This window comes from Nesoenas mayeri (genome assembly GCF_963082525.1).
Source record: "Nesoenas mayeri genome assembly, chromosome: 10".
Taxonomy (NCBI): Eukaryota; Metazoa; Chordata; class Aves; order Columbiformes; family Columbidae; genus Nesoenas; species Nesoenas mayeri.
In genome coordinates, this window is record NC_137560.1 from 20360284 (window position 1) to 20384173 (window position 23890).

Consider the following 23890-nt stretch of genomic DNA (forward strand, 5'->3'; position numbering starts at 1 on the left):
CTGGCCCACAGCCATTAGAGTCTTGATTTCTTTCCTCTCCACCAGCTACTCTCGAAAGTTGACTGTGGCACATTTCAATAATATTGAGCTTTTACCTGTCCTTCAGAACAGAAGGGTCAGAGAATGCAAACCAGCAGTGATGTTTTGTGGAAGGTGGGGAAAGCATTGATCTTCTGTTTAGAGCAAGCGTGTGTGGCTCTGCAGGTACCAGTGTGATGGTGTGTTTCCACAAGAGACCTCGTAACCTTGCAGTTGGAGGACTTCCCTGAAATGCTTTGTTGCCTTTCTGAAGTCCAGGAAGACCCTCTATGTTTCACTCTAGTAAACCTGATGTTCAGTTAGTCCTTACTGCAGGATCACTGCAGGGATGGGCAGGATGATGGAGCTCATTGAATCTTCTTCGTGCTGCTCCGAGTGATCAGCTGAGGATCCCATCACAAACCAGCCCAAGTTAAATGGTTAATTGACTATGGCATAGGCAACTTCATAAGACCTTTTATATTTCAAATGTATGCATTTGAATGACTTATTTTTATTTTTAAAAATATGGTTTGTATAGAAGGCGAAGGAAAAATAGAGGTAGTAGATGAGAATGTTAAGTGCTTTTCTGTTGTTTGGTTTAAGGGTGGTTTTTTTTGTTGCTGTTAGAAGCTGTGCTTTTAGTGTAAGCAACGCAGACTCTGCAGACCAAGGAGACCAGTGTGATTTTCTTGTGCCTTCCTTCAGACCAACAAGCTGCACTCTTGGTTTGCAGGGGGGGAATGGTCAGGCAGAAAGACTTGTTAATGGGTCTGTGCCCCTTCCTGCTTGGTTTCCAGGGGATGAGGTCCCCTGTTCTGAGCTGTGCTCTCTCTGCCATAGCCCCAGATCTTCCCAGCTTGCCAAATAGGCAGGGGGAGAAATAGAGAAAAAGAATATTCTGAAAGGGATAGAAAACTAATGTGAGCAGCCAGAATAAGACAGGAGGAAATCTTCATAGATAAATCTCCTAGGAAGAAAGATTTTATCTTTCTTATTGAAGAATATGTCACAATGGTGCTATTTAATATAACTCCTGCTCATCAAGCTGCTTACGTCACTTGTCAGCTTTACCTCAGTGGCAGCAAAATGAAAGATTAAGAGAAAAGTAATGGGGTTGTGCATACCAAGAGACATCTCTGCAACCGGAGCTGAATCATGGCAATCTTAGTTTACCTGAGCCAGAACTGGGCAGAGAGAGTTTGTCTGGGCCATTCTTCTGCCCTGAGTATTTCCCATTCCTGTGTTATCATCCATCCGTCTTGCATTTGAACGCATCCAAGCTTGGAACACCACACCAGCTCAAGTTCATTCACTAGACTTAAATATTAAGTAAAATCTTTCTGCATTTGCAGTTCTGGTGCCATTGGCTCCTGTCCTAACAGATGACAGATTGCTCCTTCCCTTTTTGCATCACTCTTCCAGATGTCTGAAGACAGCAACAACCCTTCCTCTCTCCTCCCTCTCTTCTCTTTAACACAGAGATCTCATTCCTCCCCTCACTCTCAGAAGTTATGGTCTTCTAGATGTCTGATCATCAATTGGAATGAACTGATTCAATTGGAATGAATTCCAGTGGACCACATCTTTCTTGAGCTGTGGTACCCACACCTGGGCACTGCATTCCAACTGAGGCTTTTATCCATGCAAAGGAATATTTCACAGATCTGCAGAATATACCCACCTTTATATGTGCCAGTGTCAGCTTTTCTTGCATATGACATGGCACTATGGAATTATATATGGTTTTGCAGTCCACAGTATCTGAAGAGTCTTTCTGCAACTGTCACTTAGTTTTTCTCCATCCTTTATTTATTTGATTATTCACGCCCAGGTCTGGTAGCTTGTGTGCACTTCTACTGAGTTGTGTATTGGTATTTTTTTCAAACATGTATGAATCATTCTGGATTCAAAGCTGACTTTCCAGCCTCCTTCTAGCCCCTCATAGCTGGTGGCTGTCAGTAAACTTAATAAGAATAATCTCTCTGCAATCATCCAGGTCATTTAATGAGAACCTGGAGTCTTACCAGGCTTGGTTTAATACATCCGTCCCTTCTGATTGTGAACAACTGATGAATTTTCTTAGTGTGTGGTTTTCCAATCAGTTTTGCATACACTTCATAATCATCTGTATCCTGCTTCTCAAACATACGTACAAAAATAGCATGTGAAACAGTGTCAGAGGCATTTCTAGAATTGAGATATAACAACCCGTGTTTTCTGTCTACCCAGAAGTGTTGCTCTGTCATAGAAAGAAATTGAGTGGGCATGACTTACTTGTGGTAGATCCAGGTTTGGGGTTAGTCCTCTTCATTTTCTTTAGCAGCTCACACACAGATGGTGAGTTCCAGGAACTGAAAGAGAAGGTGATGGATTTGTAATTCTCTCGTCCCTGCTTTGAAATCACTTCCCCCCCTCCCCGAGCTGAACATGGCATTTTGCTCTCCTGCAGTCTTGTGATGTCTTAAGACCTTATAGAGGATGGGTAAGAATACCCACTGATGGCTTTTGGGCTTCAGTGGCCAGGTCTCTAAAGTTCTGTTGACTGTGTTAAGTATAAATGATCTATACAGTGGAAATGAGTTCCTACAGTTGATCCATTCCACCAAATTTGCTTTATATAAGAAAAAAGACTAATTTCCTACAACTTTTTTGTGACCTATAGGAAGAATTCTCTTTTGATTGAGTTTTTGCCCTTCTGTACGGTGGTTACAGAGGTTGTTCTCTTAAAAGATTGTGCTTGTGCACATCTCATCAGCACACATTTACTTTTGTTAGTCAAAGGATATTTTTCAGTGCAAAGGCCAGGCAGATTTAATAAAAACGTCAGTCCGCAGTGTCAGTTGAACAATTTCTATTGAGGTTTTCTCTCCTGCAGTAACTGTTGGAGTCCAGTGTCCAACCCAGATGTTTGCATCCCTGCCAGCCTGCCTAAGCAAATCTCATTATCACGGGAAGAGATGCACCCTGGCTTTGAGTGACCCATAGTAAGAGACTGAATTTCATGTGGTGCATTAAGTCTCGCTTTTGGCTTTATGTCCGGGTTCATTATTCTTTACAATGTATGTTGCGTTTTGTTAATCCATATAAGCCAAGGATAACCGCACTGCCAAAGCGTTTGTATATGTTAGGGCACGTAGGATTTGATTTATTTTCAAAACGGACTGTTAAAAATGATACTTGTGTGTGGATGCCAATGTTTATCGCTTGTGATATTATCTACTTAACTCAAGGGTGGAAATTGTATACAGTTTTACCCAGAAGGTCAGAAAAAGGTGTTGAGCAACTTGGAGGGAAGGGTGCCTGTGCTTTTGTGTTTAAGCATGTGCAGATACTGCAAACAAAAGAAACAATTAAAACTAACAAGTAATAATAACCAGAAAGAGGTGTTGGCACAGAACTGGAGGAGAGAAAGTAGAGCAAAAAATAACTATTTAGCAACATTCATCAATTCACAACTGAGCGCTACCAGACATAAGAACATTTAAGGCTCTTTTCAGCTGTCAGTTCAGCTACCGCATAGTTTTTAGCATGTGAGTAATCCCATCAGGGTGTGCATGGGCTTAAGCCTGGATGGGATAGGACCCCCGGGTCATCGCTCGCCTGTCTGTTCCAGGTGGCAGAAACAGTGTTTCAAGACAAGCGTGCTTAACGGGGAGACAGGAAATCTGGTTCTGTGACAGCCTGACTGCCAGTCTGCTTCCCATTTCTTCTTAATATTATCATTATTATTCCATTGATAACAAAAGAACCCGCAAACCTCACCACGCTTGATGTTCTCAGCTGCCAAATTTATTAATCTGTGGATTTACAAATCAGCCTGCTAACTTAAGAGACCTGCAAAATCACACAGGATTAAGATTTTTGCTCCTTCCATTTCCAACAATTGTCATCCTGATTTTTTTTATTTCCATTAAAGCTTTTTTTTTTTTTTTCCTTTGACCGTGTGTTTCTGTTCAAGGATCTGATAATTACACGCTTGGAGATGATGGCTTTTCAAAAGCATCTTTCCCAGCAATTTTCAACTGGAGATGCGGTTAAAAATATCTCCCAGTTTTTTATCAGAAATGTTTTCAGTAATGTGCAATTATGAGCTCTGCCTTCATTCAATTCATCCTGGAAGAATTTGCTTCACAGGGAAATTCGTTTCCTCACTGCTGTGGATGCCAGCATCGTTGGCAGCTGCAGGTTTTTGTGGGGAGGAGGGAGAAAAAAAGGCCCTGAATTGAAAATTGCAGTGAAATAAATTGGTCCCAACACCTGGAAACCATGAAAGGATGCAATATCATACTTTTTTTTTGTTAAATCATTGTTAAACTGCTTTGCATGTCAGTCCCAAAATGGCCTTGTAAATTATTTAGTATGGCTGAGAGATGATGAGATGATCCCACTTATTCACGTCTCGCAACTAGTCTGTTTCTTATTGTGCGGGTTCGTGAAATCACATTAGAAAGGTGGAAGGAGTTGTGGTTTTCTTCCCAGCAGTGCTCGAGCTTCCAGTCTCAATGTATAATTAACACTTGTGTGGTATATGGTAATGAAGCTATAAGTTAAGAGCTGTCTTGGGTCTGGGGAGAACAATGCTGGCATGAAGGCAAGAAGGGTTGTGGAGCAGTTACAAAGAGAATAAATAGCTTTTGTCCTGGGAGGCAGGAACTTCTGCTGGTAAGAGGAAGATCTGGCTCCCTGCTGCTGTGCCGTGTGGATGAAAATGGGATTTGCTGCATCCTTTTGCTTCATTGCATCCTCCTCTTTCCCAAAGGAGGCCAGTGGGTCTCTGATCTGGTGTCTGCTGCTGTTTTGGAGGTTGTATCCCAAATTTTTTGCATCTATTGAGTGACCCAACCTGCTTGATTTCCCAAATCACTTTTCCCTCTCAGTGTCCCTGGAGCCGGCAGGTCCAGCACACGCATCTCCTGCCCTGCGGGAGCTCTCACCGTCGCCAAGGCGGGATGGCACAGCTCCAGTCAGTGGCTTTTCCCAGCCAAACAGCTGAGCTAAGCCTCGGATCTGCTCTGCTGTCTTTGAGCAGCCGTGTGCACGACCGTACGAATGATGACGGTCTGAGTCAAACCTCTAACAGGTCCCCAACGTTGCTCCACCAGCCTCGGTGCACCTGTCCCGGGAGTAAATCTGCTTCTCTATGAGGTCTCGGTGGAGATCCCCTTCGTTCTTGCTGTCGGCACGATGGCTGATCCGTATGGGGTCATTACTGCAGTGGATGGTTCAGCCTGATGGTGAGGGATACAGCCTGCTCCTGCCCCAGTGATTTATAGAAGGTAATTTCTTTGTGGAATGCAACACCGTTTGGGTAGGATTGAGCTCTTGGCATAAGGTGAATGTACATGTTTTGCTAAAGGTTTTTTTCCAATAGTGTAGTGCACTTCCATTTTAACCTAATGTGTGTGAAACACTGAGCTCTGTTGCTCATGCTGCAAATTTCCTTGAACCTGCAGCCCAGCAGCTCCCAGGCGCAGGGGGATCTCAGGGCAGATTCTCTGCAGGTCCGTCCTCAGCCGACTCCTCTGCAGTTTGCAATGAAGCCTCGTGTTTGCGTATGAGGTGGGAATGGCCAGACGGGATTCTGGGGTATACGGCCATAGAGATATGCCTCAAATCCACAGAAATCAGTGAGAAGATGCTCAGGTACATATAGAACTGGATCAAACAGCCCAGGTGATCTGTAAAGCCTCTACTTGTGGAGTTAAAATCAGGGTAAAGTTAGAAGAGCTCTGAGACAGAGTGCACACATCACTCATTACTTCCTATTTTGTTCCCAAACCAGCTTTTACCCTACGGGCCATAGCTCCCTGCCTGCCCGTGCTGGTACCGGGGGGCCCTTTTCCCTGATGTTCCCCCATCGTTGCTGCTGGAGCTGGGCTGTGCAAGGCGGCTGCTGCTGCGGAGATGGTGGCAAACGTCACCCAGCTCCGGGCTGGCTCCAGGAACAGTCCAGAGAGCTGCTGTGATTTGTGAGGCTGGGCAAGAGGAATGAGGAAACAAAGAGAAGTCGGTTATTAATAATAATAACAACTTTAAAAAGAATCAAAGCAACTCCCCTTCCCCATTGTGTTTCAGTTTACCCCCTGCCTTCCTACTCATGTGAGCTGGGCAGAGGGACCCCATCGCTTAGAGGAGGATAAACATTCACCTTGCAGGAACTGGAGAACAAAACGTTTGGAGGCTGTGCTGGAGGTGAGCGAGCAGAGCTCTGCTGCTCTTCTCTCCTTTCTAAAAGTCCCTTTATCATTCAGCAGCCAACTTGAGCGGTACCGTGAGCTATAATAGGCAATTAGCTTCTAGCAGATTTATGTGACACTGCCTTTTGTAAACAATCACGTGTGTTTAATCATTAAATGGTTCTGCTGTATGTAACGTTCATGGAGCTGATCTCTCCTCTCTCCTTCCCCTGTGTGCAATCTCACCTCTCTCACACCGGTATAGACCCATAGACATTCACACTTGTGCAAAACTGGTGGGGATGTATTACTTGGCAGCTTCCTTTGGTTCTGGCAGGCAGTGCAAGAGGTAAGTACATGGCAATCTCTGCTCCTGGAGACATCCAGACTCCGTCTAGAGGTTAGCACGGTAGAAATGGGAGATGCTTGGTGTGGGAGGGTTCCCCCTGCTAATCCTGAGGACCCTGGGCAGGTACCTGCACAGCACCCTGCAGAGTGCACACATCCAGTGACTGCAGCATTCCCCAGGCTTCTGAGGTCTGAAAAGTTGTCAGGTTTAGTATTCATAGTTAATTTTAGAAATACCTGCACATGCTGCTCTTCCACGCATCTATTACACACTCGACAGAACCTGCTGGTTTTAATTTTTATTAGCACAAGTGCCTTGTTGAATCAAGATGAAGTGGGTATTTGGGAAGCATAATGTGCAGCATTACACTTAATGGCCTGGCAGAAACGCTTCGCTCCGGTCCCCTCTCTCCCCAAGACTCTGCGGTCTTTAGCTACACCTGAATTTTCCCTGAGTTCATCGCTGCTTCCTATCCTTTGCAAAGCTGTAAAACTCCCAGCTGCATCTTTTCAGATATGTGTTGGGTACTTTCAGATGAATGCTCTTGTTCAGATATAAACATGCTGGGCCTGGGGGTGCAGGTCTTGGGGATTTCCTGCACTGTTTCTTCCACATTCAACTGGAACCCCTTCCTTGTTCAAAGCGAAAGCACATATCTGCCTAAGGAAAAAGCAAAAACGAGTTTTCCCCAGTCCTGAGTATGAGTCTGCCATAAGTGAGTCCCTCTGGCTTTTTGTGATGCTCAGGAGAGCTCAGGCTCTCACTAAATTGTGAATACTGTTTTAACCAGTGTCCCTGTTCACCAGTCCATGGCTCCTGCAGCTGGCATCCCTCTCCTGATAATAAAATTAACCTACAGGTCTGTGAGGCTCAAATTCTGCACACGTGAAAATCCTAAGCCTGTCCCTGTTTGCTCACAGGTGCTTACAAGAATAAGCATCTCTTGTGAGCCTTCCAGAGAGTGGCACAGCCCAGCTCGTAGCAATTTGTTCTGATTTTCGCCATGAGTTTCTATGCCTTTTGGGAAATCTTGTGCTGGCTGTAGTTGAAACTGAGTTCTTCACCTGTGTTGCATCACCCATGTAACGTGAAACAACTGGAAACCAGCACAACTATTTGCATGAAGGCAGCTACATAAAGCAGCTGGAGTGCATTAATAAATCTGCTGGAGTGGGGTCTTATCCATCTTTCATACTAAACAGATGTTTGCTTTCATCAAGGTGGTGTTGTGCTGGACACCAGCCCGTTAGGAGGATGGGATGTTGGCAGAGCTTGCAGCCGAGGCTTGATGGGAAGCAAGAAGTGGGGCAAAACCAGGAGCAGAGCTTGTTGGAAGCAAGATTTAATGGGCAACTCAAGGAAATTTTTAACCGCAGGTTTGATGGAGTCAGACCACACCAGTTCCAACATCAAATAACTTTGAGCTTTAAAACTTTATTTCATCTTGTTGTCCTGCTAAATCTGATATTCCCCAGCTCTTTGATATTTCTCTCCTTCTCCCTCCTTCCTTTCATTTTACGTAAGGTTCTTGCTTAAACTTTCTTTAGTCTTTTAACTATAAGCTTATTCCATCTCTCACACAGCTCCTGTGAATCCTCCTGACACAGCTGAGGAGAAAAGCAGCCCAGCCACGTACATGGGCCGTTGCATAATAGATGGTTTGTGTGTCAGAGTCTAAAATCTACATATGTTTAGACAGTCATGAAGTGGGAACATCTGTATATATTCATATATAATGGCTTTTACCACATGAATGAATAATCCAACTCCCACGACTTGGTATTTACTTTTTTTGAAACATTGCTACCTAGCTGAACACTGAGGAGAGAATCACATTTACGGGAATTAAGTCTTAGTAAGGTTTAGCGGAGCTGCGTGGATAAGCTGGAAACAAGTCTAAATGGGGTACCAGAAATCTTTCTTTTAAAATAGTTAATGCTGTCTGGAACTTCTTCCTGATTTCTTGACTCCCACTGTTTTTTAAGCACTTTGCATCAGAATGCAGTGCAAATAGGGTATAAAGCACCTGATTTGCAACCTACTGTATTGAATGTCTTCTCATGTGGTGCCATCTACCAGCAGAACTAGCTGTCTTTGCAGTCCTCCTAAAAGGGGTTCCCAAACCTTGGGGGCTGCATTGCGAGCTGGGGGTCCCGCTGGGTGATTTCCCCGTCGTAACATCAATGGTGACCCTGACTGTGAGATACTTTGGTGCATTGGGATGATGGAAGAAGCTGTGGGAAATACAGCCCCATACACACTCAAAAGAAGGCTGGGGACTTGGTACATCTGCTCTCTGCTGGGTATGGCTGGTTTATTCTGTGCCCACAGTCAGCGAAGCCCCTGAGCCCTGTGCCAGCTACAGGTACCCAGGGTTGTCCTCGGTCACCAAACTGCTCTGATTTCTTTTAACTCTTTTCAAAGCTGTAGCCTAGTTGAGATAAGATCAGCGCAGCAGCAAACGAGGTTGTGGACAGCTTTGATATCTCCTTCTCATAGTTTGACTTTTTTATACAGGTGCTGATGGCATTCCTTAGGTTTTATATAAATCTGTTTTCTTGCTTCACCCCTTGATCCCTGGCTCATGCTTTTATTAAATGTTACTGCACTGAAGTACATCTTTTCTGTTGCCTGATATGCTCATATTTTTTTGTTGTTTTGTTGGGTTTGGTTTTCTTGTGGTTTGCCTGGATTTTCTCACTGCAGTCGGCACTGAGATTGATTCAGACCACGCGTGGACCTGTATCAATCGCAGCACCTCTTGACCTGGCACAGTGTATCTCCCAGATTTGATTCCTCATCTCATTTTCTGGGCCTTTTCCCTGAGCAAGAGCAGGTTTGTAATTGGGGGTAGAGAAAAGGTGCTAACCTGAATAAGTGATGGGGTGACCTTCCTTGAGCAACCCCGCTGGGGTCCCCTTGCCCCTTGTTAAATCTTGCTGGTGCAGGGGTTGCCCTTGTCAAACGGATGCTGCTCCTGGAGATCAGCAGGGAAGCAGGATGCGATTCATTGTACAAAGAGGTTTTTCCCAGCCCTTCATCTAAGGAGTTCTTTTTTCTAGCAGGTTTCCTTAAGACTGCTTTACCATTCTTAGTTGCTTTCCACATTATATGCTATAAGTTTAACATAGGTGCTAAAATTTGATGCATGCTCTTGGTAGAGCTTGTTTTTGGTTTTTGACTAACTGTTTTTAAATGAGCAGGTAATATTGGCCTCTAGGTTTAGGTGGCACCAGTGATTTGAGTGCTGAAGTCTAATAAACTGACAGTATTTAGTTTAATTTGGTTTAAAAGCCACAATAGAGCTGTCTTTTCTTCTTCAGCAGGCTGCTTTGCTTCTCTCCTCCATCTCCATAGTCAAGAGAAAGTTTGGAAGCTTGTGTGGAGTTAAAAGGGAAAATTGTATTCCCTTGCCAGCTAGGATTTACTGCTGCCTGTTGCGTAGATTAATAAACCCGGTTGTATCTAGAGGGGCATTCTTCCCTGGGAATGGCGTTAGACTTTATCGGCCATTTCTCACCACATTACAATTGCTCACTTGGATAACTGTCATGAGAGATCAGTCTGAAAATGTATTTTATTCCTCTTTAGTTTTTACTCTTGAAAGGTAGTTTCTTCAGACAACACAGTCAGCATGTCAGCAATATTTCATCTTCCTAACTTATTGTTAGACTCTCCCAAGTACGGGCTACGCTGCTTAATAAGAGACATTGCCGGATTGACTGGAAAATGTAACTTCAGTAACATCATTTTAGGCACTAAAACTATGGAGGAGTAATAATCTCATTGAGTTTGTTTCTGCACTATTCTTGTCCCTCGTGTACAAAATTACTGCAAATAAAGCGTGTGGGCAAATGTGATCTGTAAGGGGGTGCGGAGCCGCGTGGTTTCCCCTGTAACCGGGTCGTTCCTAAATATAAACTGGGGAAGCTGTCTGAAAATGCCTGGGAGGGTGAGAGGGATTGCGGGAAGTCCCTCTCCCTTTCTCTCTTTATTTTTGTTCTTTAGCACTAGAAATTCCAATCTATCTGGGGAGTGCTGAAGAAAAGTGAACTGGAGAGGGCTTAGTGAATGAAAAGGGACCTTTTTGGTATTGACGTTTTTAGAGGATACTTTCAGAGAGGTGCATAAAAGTGAAGATGTTTGGGTTTTGTTTGGGAAAAGCTTTTTGTGCTGAAGACTATGCCATGCTATCTTCAAGCAGCAATTAATAAGCCTAACTTAATGCACAAAAGCATATCCTCACCAGAATGGAAAAAGTGTTGTCCCTGATATTTTTAAACTAAAGAAAGAAAAGAAGTCACAGATTACTTCAGAAGAACATACTGCACTCCTTTGTGAGCAGAAGAGCAAAAGAACCCTTTTTTAACAGTATTTCAGCCAATATCCCTTGTTTTCCTTGCTACCATGCAAAGGAAAACAAATGGTGAAGCTGGTCGAGAACTGGTTTGCACAGCAGCTCTTTGCTTTGCTGAGAGCAATAATTTGGGTATTTCCTACTCAAACCTCAATTTTAATGAACCTTACGAGACTATAACCCTCTTTCAGGCAGCTCTCTCTCCCCCTAGGTTGATGGATACTGGCCACTGGTTTCCAGAGATGCAAAAGGATGGTAGATGGATGGATGTATAGACAGCACATGAAGTTAATTTTTGCAGAAAACCAAGGAAAAAAAGTTGAGCTGAATTTAAGAAAGAAATTCTAGTGACTTTTTCAAATATTTTTTCCTTGTATCTCTCAGTTCAGCTTGAGTGGAAATTAAGAACTGCTTCCAGGTCCTCTATCGCACGCTTCATCAGATGCACTGATTAGATAAGCAAGAGTTCCTCTGCACTGGCTTCCAAAGCAATAATGGTGACAGACAATGCATTGTAGCGATGTCTCAGGTATATTAAAGACTTGACTGCAGATTCTTAAATCACATCCTTTTCATTTCTTCCCCTTTTATGCTTTTTTATGGAACGCCATATATTTAAAGAAAGCATGAGGGGTACCAGATTTTGGCATTGCAAGCCGGGTCCAGCTTTTATTCTTATCAGATGGGACTTAGATCAGTCCGTGGAAAGTATTTAATATCCTGTGAAAGTTGATGTGTGAATTAAATCTTTCCAAAGCCTGGCTTCTCTACAGAGCCAACTTAAATGGGCTTTGTGTGTGCACACACACAAAATTAGATCTTCTGCTCATTTACTAAATGCTGAAACTCCCTTCGCTTCTCCATAAGAAGCAGGAATCTTCTGTCAATGTTATGTATTTGTTGAAGGTTTGCAAAGGGGAAGAAATGTGTTCTGTTATCCCTTGGAAGGCAACCTGCTCGATAACAGAGGCATGTTCTGGCTCTTATCTTGGTTACTGTATCAAGGCTACTGCTACGCAAATAACTGTCTGCATCATTTCTGGTTGAAAATGGTTGCTCAAAAGAGATTGTTCCTTTAAAAGTAATTTTGGTTTCTTATTAAAAAAAAATAAATACAAGAACAAAGCATGGAGTTTTCTGTTGAACAATAGGCTGTTGTATCTTTTATAGATCTGTTTCCTGTGAATAACGCAGCAGGTGGTTATGAAATTACACATGCCTTAGAAGGGCTGGTAGATAAGAAGAAAAGAAGGGGAGATGTGGAGGGTGTGGGGAGATCCATTTCACATTGCACGTGTCAGGGAGAGCAAGTTAGCAAATACAACTTCCTCTTGGAATAACCTCGAAGAGAACACATTTCCACAAGCCCTTGTCTTCTGTGTAACACACGGATATGTGCGGTGAAGGGGTTTGTCTCCAGTGAAGGGAAAAATGAGGCTCTTCTTCACAACAGCCTCTGCCATTTGTACCACAAACTTACTGGTGCATGTGTTTATGAAATTGGGGAGGGGCTGTTCCTGGTATAACTTGGTCCATTCCAATGGTAAAGGGAATTTTTTAAAGAATCTTCCTGGTGCAAAGAAGGGTTTCAAAGCCCTGCTTAGGTCTGGGGGGCTGCCATAGGAGGGTCGTGTTGAGGGTGCCCTGTGCTGATGGGGTGGAGATGAGATCTGTGATGGGCACTATGTTTTTCACCCATATAACCCCAATGCTCCACTTCACCTTCTGGAGAACAGAAAGCCAGAAAACCCTGGGCCTTTTAAAGGTCAGGGATTTTTTTGTGTGCAGCGAGCAAAACAGTCAATGTCACGACAACGAAATTGTGCTGTGGAATCACAAAGCAAAAGTGACATTATTTTCTCCTTGGTTTTGGGCACTTTGCAGGAGCACAGGCTGCTTTGCCTGAGGATTTAGTATATTTGTTGTTGTAAGCTTGGGCCAGTTTTATGTAGGGCAGGATCATGAACCGTAGCTCAACTTTTGCAGTATTCTGGGAAAACAGTCTGGAGGTTACTGACAGATGTTCTCATCCGTTTGTTTGGCTTCAATGTATTTATTTCTTTCACTTCTCTGATGCAGAGCTGGAACATTGCATTTCTGGAGATGGGAAAAGAACTGAACATCTGTATTTGGCTTAATGAACTCATGTACAAAAGGGCCTAAGGAGCTTTGGATTTAGTTGAGCAGAAGAAAACTTAAGCCACCTGCTGAGGAAGGCTCAAGGGAGGTGGGATCTTCATGGAAACAGAGTCTCTTGCCTGAAGTGAAGATGTGGAAGGAACTCTTGGGCTGTGGTGGACTCCGTGATTAAGTAGTTTCAGGAAAATCATGCAGTCTGTTTGTAACAGTATTCCAAATGGGATTTTTTGGTTTCCTGTCCCAGCCTTTCTGGATCTTCTTGTCTCTTGTGTTAAAGGCCAAGTGATTTGAAGATGGGAGGCTGCTTCTGCTGCACCCATCTCCGACCTGCTGCGAGGGTGCTAAAATAACCCAAACCTCCCTTTGCGGGGGATGTGCTGGAGGTTTGGTTGTGTAGATCCTTGCAATCAAACCCAAATCCATTACTGGTGCATAAAATGCCACCAGGTGTGATGCCACACAGAGCACCAGCCTGGAGAGAGGTGGGAAGCATCGCATTACTGTCCCCCTCCAACAACGGGGGGCTGTGTAATTTGGGAGCTAAACACCAATTTGAGATTCAGAACAGCTGCACATGAATATATCTTTTTCCTTTCCTCTCCTTCTAGTAATATAACAACTTTTTAAAGGTGATTAGGTGCCTAAAGATACAGATAGATGGTTACAGCCTGTTTTTGAAGTACATGTCTGCATCTTCAGGCACCCAGATGTCTTTAAAATCTCGAGACCTGGAGACTATAGCCCCGAGGCAACTGCTGTTTGAAGCATCATTGGCTGCCCAACCCACCCTCACATACCGCGACTGCTCTTTCCTTGACCCACAGAGATAACTCGCCTCAAAATGGATCAAATCACACTTAGTTTTAGTCATTTGGGTTTCTGCTTCCAACCTCGTGCTTTTATTCTAGCAAAAAATGCCAGCTTGCCTTGCCATGAGCAGCTTTTTGTTTCTTGACGCTGTTTTAGTATTTATTTCTCTAAACAAGGAGTGCAATTACCCTATGGCAAAATAACTGTCTCCAACTGCCTGTTTTTTTCCATTAAACAAATAGGAGGTTTTACCTCTTGGTCTTCTCACAAGATTAATGCACTTTCTCTGCAGGAACTGTCTTAAAGCAATCTAGGAATCCGAGCAACTTGCAGACAGCAAGTCTAATTGTTGCAGAATCTTATTTAGCCAATGCCGATTTTCATTAAGAGGTGATCTCTGTTAATAACATAGACTAATAACTCTTCTAAATGAAATAAAAACCCCTTCTTCCCCCCCCGCCACAGGCAAGGATAATGAACTCCTAAATCAGTGCTATTTCTGAGTAAGCTTTTTTTTAACCAGAGGTTAGCTTGAGACCGAACTGATGTCAGGAGATCCTCGTGCCTGTGCTCACATCCCCTTGGGAATTTAGCTAAGAAAAGTCATGGTGGTATTGAGATTGGTTTTGCTGCTGGTTGCTACAGAGAGAGAATTTGGCCCAGGGTGTCCCCACTGGCTCTGTGAAAGCCGGGGTGTCTGAGGCAGCAAGTCAACCTTGGTGAGAGTTCAACAAATGGGTCAAACTGTTCAGGAAGCCCAGGGATCCCTAATTTAGGGAAGCTGTGGATTTCTTAGGAGTTACAGTTGATTTACGTGTATACAGCTGATCCCTGCAAATCAACCAGCTGGGTGATTAATGGGAAAACAAGCATCTTGCTTACAAGGGAGATTCCTGTTTGTACCCTCAGTTAGAAGGAGGTAAATTCAACCTTACTATTAGATCTAGGAGAATCCACATCAAACACAGCCACGGGGAATCTGGAGACCAGGTCCTGCTGCTTATGGAGCAACTTGTGTTTTCTATCGGTTTCCTAGTTCTTAATCCAAAAGAGCAACAAAACCCAACCCAAAGACATGGAAGTGGCTCTCAGAAGGACAGAGCATGGGGCCATTGCACAGATCCACTTCTCCCCATGCCCCCAGTTAACTGGGTTTATTCTCATCCTGTTTGCATTTCAGTTATTGACAGCTGTTACCTCTTCTCCTTTCTTGTCTTCTCCCCTAAAGCACTGGGCAGAAGTAGAGAATGCCCAGAACATTAAGTGGTGAAAAAGCAGGAAGAAGTGGTTGTGCTGGTGGCCGAGCAGGTGACAGGACATTTTTATGGCTGTCGCTGGAGCTGAGGTGCCAAACGGAATGTATGAGGGAAGCAGCAGAGCGCTGGCTACACAACCCCATGCTGATTAACCACCGAGAGACTGATCTCTGGCCAGTTTTTGTTCTCCTTGCTGCTGTCACTGCCTGGCTGGTACCTCCCAGTCTGATCCGGACAGGGAGGGGAGAATGGCTGCGCCTCACAGCTGGAGACACCACTTCCCAGATAATACACTTAGTGGTGAGATGCTGAGGCAGGGAATGGAAAACAAAATGAAATAAAAAACAAACCAACAAACAAAAAACCCAAACTACACCCCCCCCGCCAACCCAACTCAACAAACAAAACCAAAACCCTCCTGAATGAACAAAAAACAAACAACCCCCCCAACAACAAAAAACAAGCACAACAAAAAATGAAACACTTGAGTAAAGCAAGAGCTGTTCAAATGTCCCCTCACCTTTCTTTCTCTCTCTTAAAATTTAATTTTATTTTTATTTTGCGCCGTCTCTTTTGCAGTTGTGACCGTAGCTCCTCGTGTGCTGCCCCAAATCCCAGCTGGGGTTTCCCTTGAGGAAGAGGCAGAGAAAGACTCGATCTGCCAATTTTCTTCTGTTTAGGTGCAAGTTCCCGGGAAATAGCTGTACTTTGCTGACCTCTTCCCCCATCTCATCCTTCCTGGGAAAACCTGAGCCACTTTCTGTGCTGTCTGTCAAGGGGACGGTGCCTCCAGTGCCTCTTTAGCTCCTGGGTTGTCTTGCCTGGAAACCTGGATGCTACTGGCACAATCCTGATGAACCAGGGACAGCGTAAAACACACAGTGCCCTGGCTGGAGGTGACACGTTGCACCGTTGCAGCACCATGAGATGTTGAAATTTGCCCAGACCTTCCCTTCTTCCTGCCCCTGCTAGTTCAGCTAAAGCAAGGAGTTGTTTTTCTTACTCCTTCATCTGTCAAGTTTGTTTTTGAGGGCATGAGATGGGACCTCAGTGCTGTGTGTGTAGGGGCAGGGACTCTCTCCACAGTGTTAGTAACAAATTGAAACGGGAAAAACTGTTCTCAGAGAACTTACAGGACCTGTTGTATATTGTTACAGATTCCCATGGCATCAATATATGCAAAGCGTTGCACTCTTGGTTTTATTGAGCGTTTTGTGTTCTTGGCGAGCTTTTCTGAAAGATCTAGAGCCAGCATTAACAGCACTACTTGAAAATCAGCAATTACACCATTTTTTTTCTTTGGAAAATTTTTGGACCACTTGGTGGGAGAGAAGAAGCTTGAAAAATAAACCTCTAATGGCTCCAGCACTGATTGCTCGCAAAAAAGAACACACACTGGCTTAAAAAAAAAAAAAAAAGGTTATTTTCCCTATTTTAGGGAGTAGAGGGGTCATGAATTTTCAGTGCTTGGGTTGGGGCTGTGATTTGGGCCAACTAAGCAATCAGGCTGGTTACCAGGCTCACGTCTGAACCGATGCTGCGCTGGGCAGGAGAAATGACTAAGAGAACAAAGAGAAGGAATTTACTTTTTTAAAAAACAAAGCACCACCACCACCTCCAGAAAAAACAACAACAAAACCCATCAACAACTCCGAAAAAAGTGACTCCATTAATACCAGCTTGAGTGGCAGAGCAGGGAATCGGCTGAAAATGAACAAAGAGCGGCACGGCAGGGATGCGAATGCAAGCAAATGCCAATTCACACCTCGGCAGGCGGCGTGTGGCAGCTTCCTTTCCTGTTCAAACGTTTTAGCCAGATAATGAGCGAAAAAAAACAAACATTTTTTGCATAATCAACTGAGTTGGGAAGGGAAAAGCAATAAGAGGAGGGGGGACGCAGTGCTAATTATTTGCTGGCTGATAAGGCTGTCACCGAAGCAGCGCGGGACGGTGCTGGGGGACACGTTGCTAATTGCCGGCAGCAGCTCGAGTCGCTGCTCTTGGCCTTTGGCTGGTGGAAGAAGCTGTTGTTAATGCACAGGCAACCTGGTTGCTTGCTGAAATGGTAGCCAGGACACGTTTGCCAACAGCTAGTGGGATGGGGAGGGTAAGCGTTAGCAAACTGGGGTTTTGTATCAATCATGATTGGGGCTGCGCTGGGGAAATGAGGCACAGAAGGGTGCTGGTGGCTGGCTGGTCCAGGGCGGTGTGTTTATGTGAAGCAGATGGTTGACTGCTTTACTTTGCCAGCAGATTATGGAGTTGGCTTCAAGCCGTCTTGCGTGGTTTCCCAGGAATGCAGGGATCCCGTCCGCGGCAGAGCGTTGCTGTCTTGAGCGTGTGAACCTGGGGTCAGAGCCGGCAGCGATGTTGTCATGTGTAAGGCAGCTGCACGCTGGGGTGGTCCTCACCATCCAGTGTGACTCTGATGCTCTGGTGACATTGAGAGGATCCAGCCCTGGATGTCTCAGGGTGTTTTGCAGGTGCCTTTTGCAGATTCGTCTCACACAGAGTGTCCTGAGTTTAGGTTTGGGATTCCTCCTTCAATGTAATGCTGCATTTGGGAGGTTGTAGCTGCTGGGCTGAGTAACGTGGGCAAGGAGTAGCAGGATCAGTATTGTCCTGCAGCTCCCTTGGGAAACACCACCTTGCTTTGTACTCCCAAACCATCCCCGTTTTCAGACTTTGCAGCTCTGTATGGCCTGGGGTGACAGAGAGAGGGTAAGGCAGGATATTAGTGAAAACCTTTCAGAGAAAGAAATTAATATGAATGTGGTCAACAGTGACAGAGATTGAAAGCTCTGAATCTTCATCATTATCAAACAGCTACTGAAGAACTGAAGAAGAGATGGCATGCTGGAGCTAAACTGTCCCAAGTAAATTAAACTTCTTTCTATAGTCATTAAGCCCAGATTAACCTTGACCCTGGCTTCCCCATCACCCAAAGAACCTTTGTTGTGAAAAAGGCAAATTTTATTTTCAAGTCGTCTTCTCTTAGAGCTGATGCCAGGCTGTTCCAGCACCTATCTGAAATCAATGGCTCGCTGTGGTGCTTGCTGTAATTCTGTAGCCAAGTGCTGCTGTTTTCAGTGTCAGCATTGAGTAACGCTGCGAGATCTCTGCAGTCAGGGCAGTGCTGTTTGATCCAGCTTATTCAGAGCTTTTTTTCCCCTGTTTCACAGAGGTCCTGGCTGCTTGGCTATCAAGATTCAATGTGTTTTGGCAGCAATGGCTTGGCATAGCTTGGTGATGGTCTAGTGCCAAGTGCCAGTTCTTGCTTCATTGGAAATCTTCAGTTTAGTTGCGATGCAGAAGCATTTGAAGTGATGCAGGAGAAGAGTCCAGGGTCTAGACATCTGCATTGTCCCTCTGTGGGCTGCAAAATTTGGGCTGAAATGCTAAATGGTGCTTATTTTTCAGCCGAAACTCTTTTGTGCTTGAAAGTGCAAGAATTAAAACCAGATTTTATATTTTTTTTTTGGAGGGGGGGATCTTATTTCATTTTACTTTTAAAAATGTTCAAGCCCTTGAGCAAAATTCATCTCGTAGTGGTTAAGTGTAACCCGTGTGATTCAATTTACACCATCAGACCAGTGTCTTGAATTGGGCTGAACTAAGGTCGTTGTTCCCTTTGTACACAGCGAGACAAAAACTTTTCTCTGTAACTTAAATGTAAATAAGGGCTGTGAACAGGAATAAATGGGTAAGATTTTCAGGGAACCATATTTATACCATCATGCGCAACTTCTAAACCTTCACAGTTACTGGAAAATTGGGAAGGGCAATCCAGGAATGTGGCCACTGAGAATGGGAGTTATTTGATACTACATGGTTACTGGAAAATATTGATTGGAAAAGCATCAGCTTTTTAGGAAGTGCCATAAAAATAGACATGTTAGATGGATGGCAATGAAATCCGTAGAAGCATGCTCCCTTCTCTGCAGATAACCTCTATGCCATGTAGGAGTCTTCCAACAGGCAAATACAAAGATGTTGTAATACTTTTAAATTAAAATTTTAACCTATGCTGGATGGTGCCTTTACAGTGCTTAATACTATTTTCTCTTTCCTTTGGCTTTCTTTTTTTAAATCACTTAGGAGAAGGTGCTCTCTATATTGTGCAGAAGCTGGAAGAGCAGCAGGAAAATGTGACTTTGAAATAATGGGATCTATAAGAATAGGCAATTTTGTTCAAGTATAGTGATTTAGTGCCCTGTTAGTGTCCTGATGTATAACTCCATTTCCAAAGACCGTAAGTTTCTTCACAAGCATAATGACAGACTTAAAAATTGTGAGACTAATGCTGCAGCTTTCTCTGTCCTCAGCTGTTCCACATAATTACAGGAGTAAGGGAATCTTTTTCTCTCCTAATAGATTAGCTCCAAGAGGAATAAATCAGATAATGTTATTGCCTTCTTGTTTCTTTCCCTCCCTCTCTAAAAAGTCAGGTAGCCCACATGGTGCAGTGCAAAGCCAGAGCTCGTATTGCTTTTTCTCGCCTATAGTCTGTGATATGGATGTGATCCCAATTCTGGAGTCACCAGGACAAACTTTTTGTAGTGCTCCGGTTCTGTTGTTCTTTGGTTTTTGGTACTAATTTCAGCTTCTGCGTTGGTTTTGCTCGCAGACGATGGCCCTTACTCGAAGGGGAGCAAGGACTCCGGTGGGATGGACGCAGCCTTGGTCTCCAGGAGGCAAAGCATCCCAGGTAAAGGCGGGGATCAGCTCCTGCTCCAAAGCATCCATTACACATTACCTGGCTACCCCTGAAGTGGGCGAAACCCCCCAAGCCACCCATTTAGTGCATCTATCAGCAAGGCAGTGGTAGTGACCAGTCTCGGTGAGCAGTTTCTTACTGCTGCAATCATAGTCTGGTGTGGAGCTGTTGCTGGTGGTTACAGGGAGCTGGGAAACGACTGGTTCCTGGGCAGCAATGACACCCACAAAGAGGAAAAGAGCAGTGAAGGAGAGAGGGAAGAAGCGTTGCCACATCCGAGCTCGCCGGGTGGGGAGGGAGACTGGCAGCATTTGGCAAGCTTCATATTTCCCACATATGACTAAGTTTGTTTTGCTATTTAGTCAGTCACAGCACATTTGTGTGATAAACCTTCCCGTGCAGAAACAGCCCTGGGAGCTGAAGAGGGAGTGGAGAAATGGGGTACGTTTGCTGCTGGTGGTGCTGGGCTTTATCTGCCAGCAGCTTTGGATAGGCTGCTCTGGACAGCTCGTCTTCTTCCTAATAAAGCCTGGGGCTTGATTTTGACTTCTGATCATTAATTGGCCCAGTCACAAGTTTGGTTTGGTGTGTTGTAGGGGATGGGGAGGAAACAGGACCCTTTTGCCATTGCTTCATCATTCAGCAATTTTTTAGGGTATATTCTGTATCCTCTGGGGCTGCCACAATACATTGCCACTGTACTGCAGCCCTGATGGAGAGAAGCTGAGTCCTCACTCATAAGAGCCAGTATGTCCAATGACCCCAGCTCAGGGCATCTCAATGGCAAGGGCAAAATTCAGGTGTGATCTTCCTGCCCTGGGATGCTTTGAGCAGCAAAATTCAAGCTTATATGCCAATAGAAGGAATACAAGGCTGTTATCATACTTAAAGACTGTGTCTTGAAGGACCAGTTCCTGCTTAACCAGTTCACTTTTACATCTGTGTGTCTATAATAGCAGCAGTAGATTTATAGAGGCATTGGTCAAAACCCCTTCTTGCTTACTTTGATAGATAGATCTTGGGGACTTGCCTTTTTTCGGAGCAGCGATTTCTCCTTGAACCCATAACAATGGGTAATTGCACTCTGGGAGTTCTCATTTTAAACACTTATCAAGGATCAAAATTAAATCCCGTTGAGGAGCTAATAATCTCCCCTTGCGGCACCATCTGTGTTGATCAGTCCTGTCTGTAGTTGAGAGGAAATTTGCAGGATAGTGCCGGATGGTGTTCCTTCCAGCACGGTGGGGAGCCCCCACAAAGTTTCTGGCAGCCCCTGGGATCCTGGGCTGGTGAATTGAAAACTAAGTTACTGTAGTTGGCAAGGGATCAAAACTGCGTTTAAAAAGCAGAAGCATTATGGACCTGACGTCTCACAACGAGCTGCCAGTGCCACGTTAAATAGGTTTCCAGCAGTGCCTGAATGCCTTCCAGACTGGCGCTAGATTGCAAAGAGGTTCCCCACTCGCGTTAATCAAGTATATGGATTATTCTTGGAAGTGTTTTACAAAACAGGTATCACATGGCAGGACTCGAAGTGAGGGGCAATTTCTGATGCCTTGGTGGCATCACACAAGGAGGAAAGTGCTAGTGCCAAATGACACTGTGTTTTCTCCCAGTGAAAGAGGGTGGAAGGGGGAAGCACTGCACGAGCATGAATCTTCTGTGTCAATATGTTATTTCAGAGACCCTGCCATGCTCTGGAAATCATAGTGTAGAAGAGATTTCAAATGTTCCCTCTCCAAATAGAACATCTCATTTAAGCCTGATGTGGTTTGCTATGCAAACAACCTCCTGGGCCATTTGCAGCGTGTGTTTTATTCCACAGCTGCAGTTCTGCTGTTTGCCGTGCGCTCATCACCACCTTCCCTTGGCACAGGCTTGGAGAAGGGCACCCTGTGCGAGGGAAACTGTTCTCCTGTAAAATTGTGGGAGATTTCAACGCACCAGAGGTATCAGAGGTGGATGGATCGTGGTGTTGTAGACAAATTCTGCAAAAGCTTCTTAGAGGAGGCTCTGGCAAGGCATGAAAGTCATCTGATTTGTCCTATGCTGGTCCTCCTTTGAGCAAAGAGTACGAGTGCTGTCGTGTGGATTAACACAGAGATGCCTTATGCCAAGTCTGCAGAGCTCTTGGTCTTTCCTCGAGTTGGTGCTGGCTCTCCTGCTAATGTGCTCCCCTCCTCTGTGTCAAATCCAGAAGCTGGAATAGTTTAGGGATCATCCCCTAAGCCTGACCTTGCCATACACATTATGGCTTGCAATGCACATGGAACCAGGTTTTAAAAGTGACTCGTGTCTTCAATTCCAGCTGCAGATGAGGTGGGTGATATGGAGGAAGTTTAACTTAGACCAGGCGCAGATGGGTGGGAAACTGCTGTGAATGTGTGTTCATGCCTCCCTGCTCCTTCCCCTGCTAATGGCAGGTTCCCACCCCCTCTCCACATTATGTTCTTTATGTCCCAATTGTATTGATCTCTAGTGGTATTTTTTTAAATCACAATTTTTTAAGAGCCACCCTGTTCTGTCCATCCAGGCAGCTACTGCAGGTCCACAGCATCCTCCTACCTGGTAATTGTGACTGCCTGTCATGCAGCCCTCCTACCACCCACCCCACTCCATATCAAACATAATTCCTCAGGTATTGTCCCTAGACCACTGCCCAGATGCCATCCCTCTTGGTTTTGAGTTCTTCCACTGCTACCAGCACCTTGAAACACCAAGTTTTCATCCTTTCAGAAGCCCTCACTCCTCTGCCTTGTCCTGCTTTGTCTTGCCTGCAAGACATGCATGCAACACTTTCCCTCCACTGCTGCAGGTCCAACAGGTCAAACTTCTGTTTCACGATTTCATTTTCAATAAAATGAAACTAACCATATAAATCATCCCAGGTCTGCTCTCCCACCACCTGTAGGAAAGTGGTGTCCTCGGGATTGGGAGGAATGTGCCTTCCGCTGAGATGTTTGTCTTCATTCCTGATCTTTCAGAGGAGTTCAGAGGGGTCACCATCGTGGAGCTGATTAAGAAGGAAGGAAGCACCCTCGGGTTAACCATTTCAGGTGGCACAGACAAAGATGGAAAGCCAAGAGTCTCCAATCTGAGGCCGGGAGGACTGGCTGCAAGGTGAGAAACCAAAATGGAATGCAGAGAGCACAGTAAAATTGGAGAGGAATAATTGCACGTTCTTACTGAATATCATTATAGATAAAATAGTTGGTACCCGACTGCCTGTTTTTGAGTGCCCCAGAATGCAAAGTTGTTGCTTCAGTAAGTAGAACATCTATTTTGAGTTATTTCTCATGCTCTGTGTAATTATGCTCTGAAGTTTTGTGTAGGGATATTTGGGATTCTGTGAAATTAGGCAGCCTTGTCAGGAGAGCTGCATGGTACAATACATCTTGATCAAGCTAAGTGGTTTAATATTGTATCTATTCTGAATACTGAGTGTGTAAGTAACGTTATTGGCTCAGAAAAGGAATGAGAAAGAAAGACTCCAAGAAGCAGAGAAAAGGAAGGGGTAATTGAACAATTTTACAGAAACCAGGCAAGAGGAAAGATGTTTTCTTATTCCATGCTGGATTTTTTTTTTCAGACATCTCTTGGTGTGCTTCTCTTTGACTGATTGCTCTACATGAATGGGAATTGAGCAACAAAAAGAGAGGCTGTGAACACGTACACCACAATTGTTTCTATATGTACAGATCTGAACGCTTGCCACTGGGAAGGATAGATAGCGTCGGTTTTAGCACTTCTCTCTGATAGCGGCCACATGCGATCAGACAGCTGAGATCAGCCCAGCGCTGGTGGCTCGTTCAGGACATCCCCCACTTACTAAAGCTTCACCAGGCACATCCATGCTGAGTGTAGTAAAGAATTTGTGCTACCACTGCTTTTATTTTTTTTCCTTACTCACAGAAGCGACCAGCTGAACGTCGGGGATTACATCAAGTCGGTGAATGGCATTAACCTGACCAAGCTGCGGCACGACGAGATCATCAGCCTGCTGAAAAACGTGGGCGAAAGGGTAGTGCTGGAAGTCGAGTATGAGCTCCCACCAGCCGGTGGGTG

At 44.6% G+C, this 23890-nt stretch overlaps 1 protein-coding gene across 1 annotated transcript in view; it reads left to right on the forward strand.

Annotated features, from left to right (window-relative positions):
* The window catches only part of GRIP2 (glutamate receptor interacting protein 2), a gene marked incomplete at both ends in the record, with an annotated part of 248004 nt that overhangs the window by 172011 nt on the left and 52103 nt on the right, over positions 1 to 23890 (forward strand). The window contains 3 exons of the mRNA XM_080350263.1: positions 19736 to 19816; positions 22810 to 22945; positions 23738 to 23883. Coding sequence (XP_080206389.1) covers positions 19736 to 19816; positions 22810 to 22945; positions 23738 to 23883 — 363 coding nt within the window. The remainder of the gene's footprint in view (positions 1 to 19735; positions 19817 to 22809; positions 22946 to 23737; positions 23884 to 23890) is intronic.